The sequence below is a fragment of the Columba livia genome, chromosome 22, assembly GCF_036013475.1.
Source record: "Columba livia isolate bColLiv1 breed racing homer chromosome 22, bColLiv1.pat.W.v2, whole genome shotgun sequence".
Lineage (NCBI taxonomy): Eukaryota > Metazoa > Chordata > Aves > Columbiformes > Columbidae > Columba > Columba livia.
In genome coordinates, this window is record NC_088623.1 from 6,106,161 (window position 1) to 6,120,044 (window position 13,884).

Here is a 13,884-nt window from a genome sequence, read left to right on the forward strand (position 1 = left end):
GGACATGGAGGAGCTGCTGTCACCTGGCTCAGGGGAAGGTGAACGGCCAGAGCAGGTGATGGAGAACAGAGCCGGGAGCAGGGTCACTGCTGGCATCTGCAAGGGGGATTTTCAGAAAGCCTGTGGCTCTCGCCAAGTGGTTCTCCGGCTGCCCGAGTGCCTGCCAGATTGGCGCCTCCAAAAGACACTGGAATCACCCGCTGCTTCCAAACCCAGGGCAGCTACAAGCAGCCAAAGCACCGCGGGCAGAGCGGAGCGGCGGCTGCAGCTGCCAGCACAACGGCTCCGCAGGGTCCCGTCCACCAAAACCATCCTCACCCCACGCCGGCTGCGTGACCCTGGGGTACCCGCCACACCCCCCTGCAAAGCGGCACGCGTAACGCAGCCGGACCCGTGTGCACCAACAGCCCTGACGGGGACTTCCAGCTCCAAACCAGGATTTGACGGGGAGAGCAAACAAAGCAGCGTCACATCTCTGCCACTCTCTATTCCCAACCTGAATGCCGCTGTTGTTTTTAATCCGGGCGACGCAAATTGTCCCCCCTCAGAGCACAGCCCAGCAGGCTGGACCAGCCACACACGCAGCACTGGCCGACGGCTCCTCTCCGAAGGGAAAGCCATGGGGTGGGGAGGACACAGCCAGGCTGGCAGTGTCCCCAGAGCATCCTCAGTTGTCCCCACGCCATGGGGCTGGCAGTGTCCCTAAAGCATCCCCAGCTGTCCCCACGCCGCGGGGCTGGGGCGCAGACGGGGCAGGGGGCTGTGCCGGGGTGTCTGTGCCGCGGAGCACAGAGGGGTGATGCTGAGCAGGCTGTGCCGGACAGACACGTGGGGAGGGAGGGGGCAGCTGGACCACACAGCGGGACGAGAGGGACCGCGGCCGGACGGCAGCGCCACGTCCCCAGGATGCTGCCAACCTCCACGCTGCGCCCAGGACAGCGTGGGACCAGGGGGGGCCAAGCCCCACTCCTCCCTCCCGTTCAAAGGCAGAACTGGGCTCCCAGTGCCTGCGCTGGTTCCCCGGCTCCGGCGGGACCCGCAGCACCGCCCGTGCCACCCACCTCCCGCCGGGCCGGACCCCGGCCCCAGCCCCACAGAGGGGCTTTTCTTGTCCCCTGCCTTTGTTTTCTATTTAGTGCTTTTGTTCTCCCCTCTTCGGTCCTTTGTTCCAGCTTGTCCTTTGTTCTGACGCCTTTGGTTTCTCTTCCCTTTGATGCTTTGTCACTCCCTTCATCTTGGTGCTTTTCTGTCCCCGGGTTTTTAAGCTGGCGGTTGTTTTCTCTCTCCCCGCTCTGTGCTTGGCATTTTCATCCTTTCTCCTGCCCGGTCCTCTCCTCGGTCACATGGGCCCAGCCCGGATTGTCTTCAAATCCCCATTTGTCTTGTTTTGGTGCCTGGATTTCCCTGCCTTTATGTCCTTTCTTAAGAGACTCTTAGCGATTTCTTCTGCTCAGTGAGGAAAGTGGGAGGGGGTCGGGGCTTAATTAATTAGCGAGTGTAATCTTTAGATTCGTGGCACTGCAGGACGTGTGGAGCATCATTATTATTGTCATTAAGATGTTAAGGGTTAGCGAGGGTTTAAATACCAGCTAATTGCAGCAAAGAGCTCCCACTTGGCAAAATTATATCAGAAAGAGCCAGACTTGGTTTTGCCCACCAGGCTCGGGAGAAGAGAGAAATTCCCAGCACAGACAGGCGGGCAGAGCATGAACAACATGTCCCGTCCCCAGCCCCGAGGCCGGGGTGATGGTCAGAAGTGAGGAGGAGCTGCTGCCAAGAAGACCAAAGAGCATCATCTGCCTCTGGGGATTTGAAATGCAGAAATCGGTGACTTGCAGGCCTGGAAAGCCCTGGGGGAAGCAGGAGGGCAGAGCTGCTGCCCCAACGGAGCGGGTTGAGCTCCCCAGGGTTGGTGTGTTTTTGCTGGAGCGCCCTTTGGAAATGGGGATTGGTGAAGCTTGCCGAGCTCCACGGCCGGCAGGGCAGGACACACCACAGGCACGCTTCTCCCGCGGCCACAGAGCGTACAAGGGCTTCAGCCTGGGGACAACGACTGCTCCTGCGCTCGCTCTGCATCTCGAGACACAGCTCGGAGCACGTGTGCACACACAACCGCAGAATCAGATACCGGCCGGTCAGGATTAGGAAACCGTTTTCCCGAGAACAACTTCAATACGAGACGCTGACACTTCGCTTTGATTTAGCGCCCCAAATAATCCCCCCCACCACCCAGCGCCACATCCTCAGCATCTGGTCGTGGCACGATTCACTGGCCGGGCAGGAAAGGGCAGGACGCGACCTTTGGCATCACGGCACCTCCAAGATGTTGCATGGTTCCTGCTTGCCACAGTCTAACCAAAGCCGGGATCCATTTACACGAGCGCCAAACCCCCCCGCTACTCACGCCATCCCCGTCGCGTGGGTTTACAGCAGCTGTAGCTGCACAACAGCTGTTGAAGGGAGGAAGCAGCCAAACTTAGCAACAGGATGTACCCTCAGATAGCATGATCGATATCAGAAACACAGCTTCTCAAGTGAGAGCTGAGCCCTCTGCCAAAACTGGGTGTCTCGGGAGATCAGCACCGATACGGGGTGTCTCTGAGTCTGCCTTCGCAACCCCCTGACTTCTCCTCTCCCGAGTCACTTACAGTAACTGGGTGATGTCCCCGCGCTCTGTGGCCGCTGGCGGTGGGTGCTGTGGGAGGGATGGATTCAGAGTGCGGGACCAGAGGGGAAAAGGGCACGAGTGTGCTGGGATGTCAGGGAAGGGACGGGGACCTTGTGGGAACATCGCTCCCTGCCCAAACGGACGGGTCCAGCTGGATCAGAAAGCGTCTGGGTGCTGCAGACACGGTGCTTTGATAACGTGCCCTGCAATAACAACCCTGCACTGGTGGGAAATGTGTCGGTGTGTGGCCTCCCGGCTCATAACACCACCAGCCCGTTACCAGGCAGGACCAGACATCAGGAGGCACCAGGATGGCCCCAAAAGAGGGTTTTCCAGCCAAGAGTTGGACAAGACCTGCACCAGCTCCACTAAAACCCATGAGCCATCACGACCTCTCCATCACGGGCTGGGATGCCTGTCTGATGGAGCAGCCACGCACCCGCTCCCATGGCATGTCCTGAGGGGCTGCTGCTGATTACCACCAGCCAAGGATGCAGGATGTAGGATGCTGGGGACCAGCGCCCTGCATGACGTCCCTGCCCGCACACCTCAGAGGTTAAAAATCCAAGTGCTTGAAACAAAAGCAGCTGAGAAAAGCCATATTTCTGGTCTGCCCGGTTCTGGTTACAGGCCTGCGAGTGCAGCTGGCTCAATGCAAAGCTCCGGGTTGCTAAGCCCTGGATGTGAGTCATAAAACACCCCAGCCCAGAGCCACGGGCTCCAGCTCGCACCGGGGCACTGGCCCTGCCGCGGGTGCCCAGCGGTGCCGGGGTCCCCGCCTGGCGCTGGCAGGAGGTGACAGCAGCCGATGCTCAAGTACCAGCCAGGCTGCACCATCCCTGGCATGGGCTCTGCCCACCCACCCCCTCGCTCTCCGAAGGGCTGAACCTGGTTTTATTATAGAGTTGGCACCAGGAAGGAAAAAAAAAGAACCAAACCCCCCTCATCTCTCTATCTGCAGCCATGCAAGGAATATTGTTCAGCGCAGCACAAAAGCATCCCTGAAAATAGAAGCGCCAAGGCCAGGCCTGCCAGTGGCTGTGTGAGATAACGTCTACTTGCAAACAGTGTGCCTTTGTGCCGCTGTCACTGTCCCCATTGTTCAGGAGCCTATTGCCTCGGGGATATTGTTCCCTTCTTTTGTCTCAGCCCGGCTCCTTTTTGTTTGACTTTACTTACCATTTCATTCCTCTCCTTTGTGCTGGGGTTCTTTCTTTTGTCTCTCTCTCTCCCCCTTTTCTCTGTGTGATTTGTATTTAGCAATTGTTCCCGGCCCGTTGGAAACACAATGTACTCCGGGCTCTTTTCTCTCCTCCGTTCATTACCTATTCAGGTGGGTTTGTCTGCCCATAGGGAGAAGCTGGGGGGATGTCCCTGGGAGCTCCCATGCCTCTGAACGAGAGGTGGCCTTTGGGGACAGCGGGGTCCCCACGTCCCCAAGCCTGGCACCAGGTTCTCCTTTCTCTCTGTGACAAATGAGCACCAGGAAAAGGACAAACGGGACCCCCGCTCACCGCTGCCTCGCTCACAGCTGACGAACCGAGGATGCTGACACAGACACGACGGTGTCACCCCCAGAGCCAGAACGGGGATCCCAGCCTGGTCAAGCAGCCCTGGCACTGGTGGTCCCTGGTTTACACCACCTTGGCTGTCCCCATCCCTGCTTTTGGGGAGCCAGTGGGGGGACAAGGACAGCATTCAATGGCAGGAAACAGCAAAGCTGCCTCGCAGCAGCATTCCCACTGCCCAGTGCCCCCCAGCATCTCCCCCATGCTGCCTGGGTGCCCTCCAAGAGGGACCCTGGGGGCACCCACCGCCCTGTGCCGCCAGCCACCAGTGCCAGGGCTGCCACAGCCCGGCCAGCAAATCGGGGAGCGGGTTCACCCCTCTGCTCCCAGCAGCTGGGGGACCACGGGAGCAAGGAGCTGCTGAGGACTCGGTCTGTGCAGTGGCTGGATGTGCTGGGAGAAAGGGTGACAGTGTAGAGGCATCTGGGGACAGCTCAAAGGCTCCCGAGGTGCCCCAGCTGCTGCAGGACACTGGGCACCCCTTGCACCCCATCCCCTCCTCCCGCCTCTGTCCCCTCCTGCCTCCTCCCCAGGCCCACAGAGCATTCGGGGTGTCTGCAGCGACCAGGGGGGCACAGCCGCCGGGGCCGTGTCTGTCCCCAGGAGCAGGAGGACACCAGGAAACCTTTCCAGAGCGCTGTGACGGCGAGAGCTGACAAGTGGCCATCCCGGGAGACAACAAAGCCCCGCTGTTCTCCGGGCACGCACCGCCTGACCTAACGGGACTTTTCCATCCCTCCCGCTGATGAAACCCCGAGGATCAAAGCCGGCTGGAAACCACCTCCTCCGCCTCCTCTCACACACAACCCGCGCGGACGGGGAGGCCATGGGGACCCCCCAGACTCACCCCGCGAGCAAGGGATGGGGGGACAGCGAGCAGCCGCAGTGGGTCCTCGGGGACCGTGTGAGCCCCCCGAACGCAGGCGGCCCCGGGGCCGCGGGCTGGGGCTGTGGGGGGGCGTGCCTGGGAATAAAGGGAGCAGACTGTGTCCTATTGTTTCATTGTTATGGCTTCAAAGGACAATGGGGCATTGTTGTCTCTGGGGATCCCATTGTTTGCTTTCGCTGCAGATCCCAGCAGCGCGTGGATGGAGGTTTCCCGATGGCCAGGCAGGCTCTGTGTGTGGGACACTGAATAACGAGGCAGGCATGTTTCCTGCCCCACCACCCTTCCTAAAAAGGCCCGGCACCCTGCAGCCCGCTGTGCCCGCGCCAGCCAGGGCACGGCCCGGCACAGCACGGCCAGAGGCAGCAGGACCACCCACCCGAGCGGGGGGTGCGGACAGGACCCCCCGCAGCCCGCGGGGATGCGGTGGTGCAGGGGGCTCACCCCGCAGGGGCCGGGGTTGCTGTCTCCATCCCTGCAGACTCCAGCAAACCCGTACCAGGGAAAAACCCACCAGCATTTGCAGTGGGAGCTGAAGGCTCATCTGCCAGGACCATCCGGCTGGATGGAGGTGCCCAGGCTCCCACCCGGTGTGGCTGTGGTCCCACTGCCTTCCCAGTGCCCGGTACTGGTGCTCCCCTCTCTGCACCCGCAGCCAGGGCACCATGGCCGCCTTGCAACATCCCTGCGTTATTGCTGCCTCCTCTCATCACAAAGCATCCCCCCCGAAAGACCCGTGTCCCCCAGGCACCCAGAGTAAGAGGCCTTTGCTGTTGTCTGCTGCAAAGCCCGACCTCTCCACCAGCACCAGGGAAAGGTATGTGGTGCCATCAAAGGGACTTGGGAAGGGACGACGCAGCCCCGAGTCCTCCTGCCACTGTTTGTGCAGCACCCCAGGACCTATTTGCATACGCTCCTTCCGATGTCAGAATAAATCCGGGTGCTATGCTAAAGCTGGGGAGCACGGAGCCACCTCCAGCCCCCAGCTGAGCCCACCCCACCAGCCCAGTCTGATTGTCGCCTGAGCGAGAGGGAAGCAAGAGCAGCTAATAAAGGTATAAATTCAACCTTGTTTTGTTTGTGCATGTTTTAATCCTGGGAATTCCCACTGCTGCTGATCACACAATGAGGGTAGACCTTGCCTCTCAAATGCCTCTAAGATTCATTTCTGGAAAAAGCACCAAGGGATTTGCTTGGGGATCAACAGAAGCTGTTTGGGAAAACCAAGGAACGTGTGGTAAGAGCCGCTGGATCTCGGTGCTGCTGCAGCACCTGCCCTGGACCAAATTTCTCTGCTCCCCCGGGTCTCGTCCCCACCACGCAGCAAGGGGACCCTCCCCTGGGGACCCCGCTGCAGTGTGCAAGTGTTATTTACGCACAGACCCACATGCACACGCTCTCTCCCCCCTGAATACTGCAATTTCCTCTCTGATAAAGAGCCCCTACCGCAGCCCCCCCTTCCCTCTGCCCCCAAACTCGTGCACGCCTCACGCACCCATTTCGGAGCCCACCTTGGGCTCTGATATTATCTCACTTCCTCGATATGAATATTAGCTCTGTTGTTGATTTACGATAAAGGGATGGGCTCCAAAACGCTGCGCTCGGGGAGGCGCAGGGGTGCAGCACGAGAACAAAGCCTGCTCGAGAGCGGATGCTGGTCCCGGCTGCACCAGCCCCACAGCCCATCGCCACCAACGCGCGGTCCCGCTGCCCTCCTGTCCCCAACACCTGCATGGGACACGGCGGGGGGGCCCCAAAGCAGCTCTGGGCTGCCCATGACCCGCGGGGTGACAAGCAGAGAGCAGCTCTGCAGGTGCCACCGACACAAAGCACCGCGCTGGGTGTCCCTGTGCAGCGGGGTCACGGGGGTCTGGGTCAAATGCTCGGGGTGGTCAAACTGCCACTCTCTTTAGTAGCATCTTAACGCACAAGTTGCAACCGAAACACAGGAACCCTTTAAGATCCCTCTCCAGCCGGACCTGGCCCGCTTCTAGCTCAGTTTACAAGGTGAAAACAACCAGCGGAGCAGTTTAACTCTGAACCCACGCGACAGGGAGCTCGGGAAGGAGAGGAGCGTCCCTGGAAACTCAGACCTCTTGCCGTGGCAGAGTGCCCGGCAGCGGGAGCCGCGCAGGCAGCAGGAGCCACGGAGGACACCGCGCCGCTCCATCAGCCGCACCCCGGGGACTATTAGATATTGCTCCTATTGCACAGACACGAGGCTGAAGAACAGCAGAGAAAGGAAAACGTTGAACACGAGGGCCAGGCCAGTGGGAAAGCTCAGTCTGCTCTTGAAGCTCTGGCCCTTGCAACAAGGAAAGTCCTGCAAACCTGATCCCACGTGATTTTTCTGGTGAGATGGGCAAAAACTGGGATAGGACCCAACCGTCCTGGGTCTTAATAAATACATGTGAGTAAAATAAAGTGCCCAAACCTGAAGCTATCTTGTGGCTTTGTTTTCCCACATCTACACCGCAAATCCCGCAGGTAGATGACAGCCTGCCCCGTGGAGCAGAGCCGTCAATAACAGCATCTCTGCTGCAAACTGGTATCGCTGCTGGAGGAGCCCAGAAAACTGTGCTGGGTAGGAACACGGCCCAGAGACAAGTGCAAGAAAACTGGGCTTAAACATCGCAGCTCAGGGAACAGCGTCGTCTTCTGGGCGACGGAGTTCGCTGCAACACCTTGGGCTGAAATCCGTCCAAGGCTTTTTGTGCGTGTGTGTGAGGAATTAGGGACGGACGGCTCCCCGCGGCCCAGGTCAGCGCTGGCAGAAGCGCGGCGCGGTGGCCCCGGCGCCCGAGCAGGCGGCTCTGCACCGGGGGGTGGCTGGAATGCGAGGCAGCGCGGGGGGCGGTGCTGCTGCTGCTCGTGGCAGCGTCTCCTGCTGCGGGCAGGCACGGTGCCCATGACTCATTTTTCCAAGAGATGTTACAAACAATAGTAATGATGCCCCTGGTGAGTATGAATGTGAAAAGGCACGCTGGGGGGGGTAACCATGCTGGGCACCTTGTGTGTGGGCTGCCAACGGAGGGCAGTGCCACCAACAAAACCTGCTGGAGCCAGTTTGTTGGCGCTGTGTGCGAGGAGAGCCCTTCTGCAGGGACTCTGGGGGGGAAAAGGGCAAAACGGCTGCTCAGCAAACCCTCCTCCATGTGCTGGTGCTGGTTACTGACCCCGTGTGCAAGAAAACAGGGCACCGGATTTATTGCCCAGGGAGAAAAACGGCAAAAAACAACCCGAAATGGTCCCACCCCACGGGGGCTGGAAGGAGAACAGGCGGGGAATTTGGGCAAGCCTTGCGGTGCTGCGGGGCTGCTCCGCCTCTACCCTCCACACGAGTTTTCCATATTTAAATGCTGCCCTGAGGGGACAGCTTCTGAGCCTTTGAGTCCTTGACCTTCCACTGGTGTCTGTTTGATACTATTATTTTTAGGCACGCGCTCCTTAAAACATACCAGCACTTGAAATAAGTTCCCAGATAACGTGCGCTGAAGTTCGAGGTGTGGAGGCTTCGGGAGGAGGGAGCTCAGCGGGACCGAGGGTGGAAAGGTGGTTTGGAAAGGTGGTTTGGAAAGGTGGTTTGGAAAGGTGGTTTTCCCTGGTACAGCCCACGCAGCCGCAAATCCCACCTCCCCTTCCACTCGCTGTACGCTCAGCCCACTGCGGCCCACGCAGCCCGAGCAAACGCGCAGAAACGCCTTGCAAGAGCCAGAAGGGACCGACGTGCAGACAGCTGCTGCCTCAGAGCTTTTGGTTCCAACATATAGAAAAACTGTCCTACAAACCATTGCGTCCTACCAAACCGTGTCCCCCTGGCGAGGCAGGACCGCTCTGCTCCTTTCACAAGCACGGGGAGTCTCATCCGCAGCAGGGCTGGCCAGGGCGAGCAATTCCCAGGCGTGAAAGGGAAGAAATGCAGCCTGTTCCCAGAACCCCGAAGCCACAGGCAGAGAAAAAGGCCAAATATTTACTCAAAGTATCTTCTAGTGCTGCTAAAGGTGAAAACGCTTCCGAGAAAGAAAAGAAATCAACTGCTGCAGAGCCACACCTGGACCCGCGTGGGCTGTGACCTGCCGGCCCCAATCAGCACAAGGATCTCAAACCAAAACAGCGCACAGTGTGAGCTCTGCCTCGTGTTCCCTGGGCCATCATGTGTGCAGAAGCGGGTCTCAATCATTTGCTTTTTAACAAAGAGTGAGCTCCATTCCTAAAAGCAGACACCGGGGTACGGTGACACGGTATGTAGAACCACCCTCAGCTCTGTTTTGGGTTGGGACAGGTACCCGAGTGCTGCTGGTGGTGGGAAAACGTTCTCTGGCAAACCCCGCCACAGGGACGCTGCTTCCGAGAGACGTGTGAAGGCTGCAGCGCTGTATCTCTGCCACAACAGGACACCCCCTGCAACCACCCAGCACGCTGCGCCGCTCCTCATAATGCCACCTAAGGCACCTTCTTCAAAAGGCGCCTTTCCATCCCCCCTGTGCCCCCCCTGCACCCTCCACCCCGCACCAGAGGGAAAAGAATCTGTATGTTATGAAGGATAGCCCCAAATTTGGCAAAAAGCCAAAGGTACCAGGCTGCAAGGCAGCAGCAAGCCAAGCCAGGGCGGTTTGCTCACGCCGAGCCCGAGAGCCGCGGTCACTGTACCTTGCTCCTCCTCACCAGACCCTCACTGCTCATCCCCGGCGCAGGACGCCCCGGGTGCGGATGAGCCGCGGAACATGCTGGTGCCCCGGAGATCCCGGCGCCCCGTCCGGCCGCCACACCAGACAGCCCGGTTTGCTTTTCTTCCAGGTTGTCTGGGAGCCAGTAAAGCTGCTGGAGGCGCCGGGGAACTGTGTGTTCCTGCCCAGGCTCAGGACTCGGGGCTGGAGGGGCCGGGGGAGCTGGCCGAGCCCAGAGCACCCTCTTCTGTCCTCCGCACTCTTTTGCAGCCAGTCTGGAGTCTCATTCTGGCACTGAACGGTTCGAGCGGCTCATGAGACGTCACCTCCTCGCTGCCTGCGGCGTGGAAACGCTCAGGACACTGCAAGGATTCAGGCGTAAAAAAAAGCAGCGAGCACTCAGATGAGTCAGTCCTGTGGTTTTTCCCGAGGACAGACAAGCGTTTCTCAGGAAGGCAGTTTCGGCAGAGCCGGGATTGTTGCTGTGCCGGGTCTGTGCGCTGGTCGTGCCCAGAAGCTGTTCTTGGACCACAAGGCGCCCCTCAAACAAGGGCGCAGTGTTCGCTCCTGGACACCCACGCCCGCCGGGACGCGCGGGCACTTTTCACGGTTTCCTGCTGGGGAGCGTCTCCTCTTCTTCTGCAGCTCCCCCCAGTAATTGCTGCCTAGTTCGGTACCTTATCATGAGATGCTGCGGAGCTGATTAGCCTGGACTTCCTTCCTCCCATCATCAACCTGCTCCAATATTGACGTTCATCCGCGCTAATTCGATAATATCAAAGAGCAGAGGAGCTTTAGGAGGCATTACGGGGCCCTCAAGTGCTCCATTTGGAGCCAGTGGCAGCACCGTTGATAAGAACCAGCTCTTTCTCTCCTAATGTCCCACTCTGCTCACAGAGCAGCCGCTTGCCGGCCACGTGCAAAGCAGACAGACAGACGTCCGTAGGCTCCCAGCCAGTTTTATTCCAGTGGGTAAACTGAAGCCAAGAGACGTGATGCAACACATCCCATTAAACAACCTCTTTCTGAGAGGCTATTAGTAAAAAGTTACACACGCTTGGGGAAATAAACGATTACTTCCAAGTTACTCCAGCCTTACTTGGAAGAGAGTGTGTTTTTATAGAGGCTCCAGGCACCATCTCTCTGTAGCAACAAAAAGACGCGGGCGGGTGAATTGAATTCCCCATTAGTGCAACACCTGAGCTACTGAGACAACCCATTCCTGGCTTCACCGATTCCTGCCCTTTGAGGCAAGAAATCCTCCATCTTCAATTTATTAACGTTCATCCTTAAGATGATACACAAATTTAAGTTTGGAAACGCTGGAAGATTATTAGATGATTTCTAGTGCGGCCTGTGTATCAAGGTTCATTTCTCTCCATCCGGGTAATCTTAATCTCCGAGTTACAATTACAGCCCAAACCTTTATTTTTTCCTCTTTCTTTGCATCAGAAAAGCCACAGAGGACGCAGAGTCCCCAGTAAGCCAGGGAACCCACCTTCTGTTTGTGGGACAAGCATCTCCACTCTCTTGTGGAAACCGAAGTAGAACAACCCAGTCCTCCAAAAGATGATAATAATAAACTAGCATGATAAAAGCCCAACTGATACATCCGATATCCCAACTCATTTAACAGTTCCGTGGTACAACCTAGAGATTCTGCCCAAAGCAGCAAGAAATTCGAGATTAAATCCAAAGCAACTGCCCTCTGTGCTTCTCCGCCCTGAAAACACGTTCTTTCCAAGCACTGCTCCCGGTGTGGTTTGTCAGAGGTGGGTTCCTGCACCGCAGCCCCCGTCCCGTCCCGCAGAACCACCGAGCTCCAGCACCCCAGACCAGCCCCCTTGTCCACCTCACGCAGATCTAAATAAAGCTCCCGAACCCACAGCCCCATGGCAAGAATCATTTTGGATCCACTTCTCCCCCCTCTCTACCCACAGGAGGGCAGGAGGCTGAAAACAAGCAGATTGGTCTCTACAGTTAACGTGAAAAATGTTTATTTGGGAAATACATTATGCATCGTTTCAAACTACAAAAGAAGAATGACACGCACAAAGACACGCAGAGTTTTCCACCCTGCACGGACTCCCAGCGGCACGTAACTTCCCATCTACTGCCGGTCCTGCTCCCACTAACACTTTATCCACTCCAAAGCACCGCGGCCTTTGTTCCAAGTGCAGAACAAACCCTAGTTAGAAACGCTTTGCAGAAGAGTAATATTGTCCCCTTTTAACATGATCCGACCTGCAACACAGAGAAAGGAAAAGGGGGGATTAGAGACATCCCAGACTCTGACAACAACCTGTGTTCAAAAAACATTTCACAACAGCCAAGGCGCTTGTGAGACAACAGCCGCACAACAACCGACAGTTTCTTCCCAGTACCGTGACAAATGACCGGGTTTTTGTCAGTGACACAGAGTCCCTTCCCCTCTGGCCACACAATTTGCCTCCACAATTCACACACCAACGGATCAGTCGACACAATCTCCACTCCAGCGCTCGGGGTTTGAGCAGCGCTCTGTCCCCACTAAGAACCCGAACGCGTCACACTTGTCACAAACTGCTGATTATGCTCGTCAGCGGGTGGGAAGTATTAAAAACCGCCAGGTAGGTGGTTCCCCGACGCGGCGGTGCCCCAGCGAGGAGCTGGACAGGGCCCCCCCAGCCTCCCTGGCTGCAGGGCAAGTGCAGCGCAGTCCCTGGGTGTTACACAGATTGACAGACAAAAACCGGTCCCAGGCAGACCCTCCGCACGTTCAACCGAAGCACCGGCCCAAAACCCAGCAGGAACCGCGACCGAGCCCGTATCCGCACACCGTGCTGCCAACTCAACGCTCTGCGCGTGTTCTGCGCTTTGAAGGGCTGCTGTTTGGAACACCCACGGCACCGGGTCTCAGCCAGCGCCCCGGTGACACGGATGCGCTGACTCACCCAGCTGCTTCCTCGATTTTGTTTTGGAGTGAATCTCCTCTGCGTCGTCCAGCACCAAGTTCATGTATTCATCAAAGCCCTAAAAATCAGCAAGAAAAGCAGTCAGTGAGCTCAACCACCTGCTCTAAGCTTCAGCAACAAGGATACAAATACAATTAGCTGTGCTGATGTGGGCTGGACAATTAAGACTATTCACTCAAGAGACATGAAACATATCGAAACGCCCACGGTAGTTGCTGTTGATAAGAAGAAATAGTTTTATGAATTCCAATTTAAGAAAAAACAGTCAAAACACACAAAAAGGAGACATGCTGATACTCACAATGATGCAGCCTTCTATCCGCATGTTCACCTGCTCGTAAAGCCACACCTGGATCCTGGACCTCTGCAAAACGGTGGAGGAGAGCAAAACAGGAGCATAAACACTCCTAGCGATTTTACGCTCTCCTGCGTGTTAAGTGACTCTCCGTAGTAACAGCCCCATCGGTTCTGTAGCACTCAGCGTCACCCTCACCTGTGGTTTCGGTTATTTCCTCCGGTATTTTTAAGTTATTGCACTATTTCTGTGTTCACTGATGGACGTGTAGCAGCACACGATTTAAAATACATTTTAAATCCGCAGAGGAAAACACCCCCCGCAGTTCCAAAGGCAATTCCTTGAGAAGGCACCGCCGAGCCCCCGCCCAGCCCGCCCCCCGGCCCGACACAAACCGGCTCCAGCGCCCGCGGCACGAAGCAGCCCGGTACTCACGTTCTGCAGGTAGCGGAAGATCAGGTTCTGCAGCGGCGCGTTAAGGACCCAGCGCGGGAACACGGACCGAGAACACGGACCGGCGACTCAGCCCCGCGGCGGGACCAGCGCCCGCGGCCCGGCCGCCCCTCACGGGCCCGCGCGGCAGCTCCGTCCCGCCCGCCCGCCCCGGCCGCCCTCCCCGCGGCCCCCGGCGGGCCCGCCGCGGTTCCCCGCCGCAGGAAGGATACGATGGGCTGCACCATCACCTTCTGCACCTTCTGGCCCTGCCCGCGGTACGCCATGGCTGCCGCGCAACACGCTCCCGCCGCCGGAAGCCGCCGAGCACGGCGGGAGCGCGCAGGGAGCTGTGGGAAGCTGGCGGACCCGGCCGCTCTAGGAAGCTTGGAGGACAGTCGTCTCGACTGCTCT

General features: G+C 58.1%; 2 protein-coding genes across 3 annotated transcripts in view; both read right to left on the bottom strand.

Annotated features, from left to right (window-relative positions):
* Positions 1–9,993, bottom strand: part of SOX13 (SRY-box transcription factor 13) — a 32,553-nt gene extending 22,560 nt beyond the window's left edge. The window contains exon 1 of one of the 2 annotated variants that reach the window (XM_065038971.1): positions 9,773–9,993. The gene's annotated coding sequence lies outside the window, so the exon portion shown is untranslated. Of the gene's footprint in view, positions 1–5,083; positions 5,103–9,772 lie in introns of those variants that run through there. The other variant, XM_005510332.4, reaches the window with a different exon arrangement.
* Positions 9,994–11,769: 1,776 nt separating this feature from the next.
* Positions 11,770–13,835, bottom strand: SNRPE (small nuclear ribonucleoprotein polypeptide E). Its single transcript, XM_065038996.1, has 5 exons — positions 13,704–13,835; positions 13,474–13,500; positions 13,045–13,107; positions 12,723–12,801; positions 11,770–12,033 (listed from the first exon to the last, which is right to left on the bottom strand). The coding sequence occupies exons 1-5, from the start codon at positions 13,755–13,757 to the stop codon at positions 11,978–11,980; spliced, it is 279 nt and encodes a 92-aa protein (XP_064895068.1). The 5' UTR covers positions 13,758–13,835; the 3' UTR covers positions 11,770–11,977.
* Between the last annotated feature and the right edge of the window lie 49 nt (positions 13,836–13,884).

What these genes read in the sequence shown, in the direction of transcription:
- SNRPE (XM_065038996.1), bottom strand. Translation starts at nt 13,757, where the DNA reads ATGGCGTACCGCGGGCAGGGCCAGAAGGTGCAGAAGGTGATGGTGCAG. An exon ending in AGGTGATGGTGCAGCCCATC is followed by an intron (nt 13,501 to 13,703) that starts GTATCCTTCCTG and finishes GCGCCGCTGCAG; the next exon opens with AACCTGATCTTCCGCTACCT. An exon ending in TCTTCCGCTACCTGCAGAAC is followed by an intron (nt 13,108 to 13,473) that starts GTGAGTACCGGG and finishes ACCGTTTTGCAG; the next exon opens with AGGTCCAGGATCCAGGTGTG.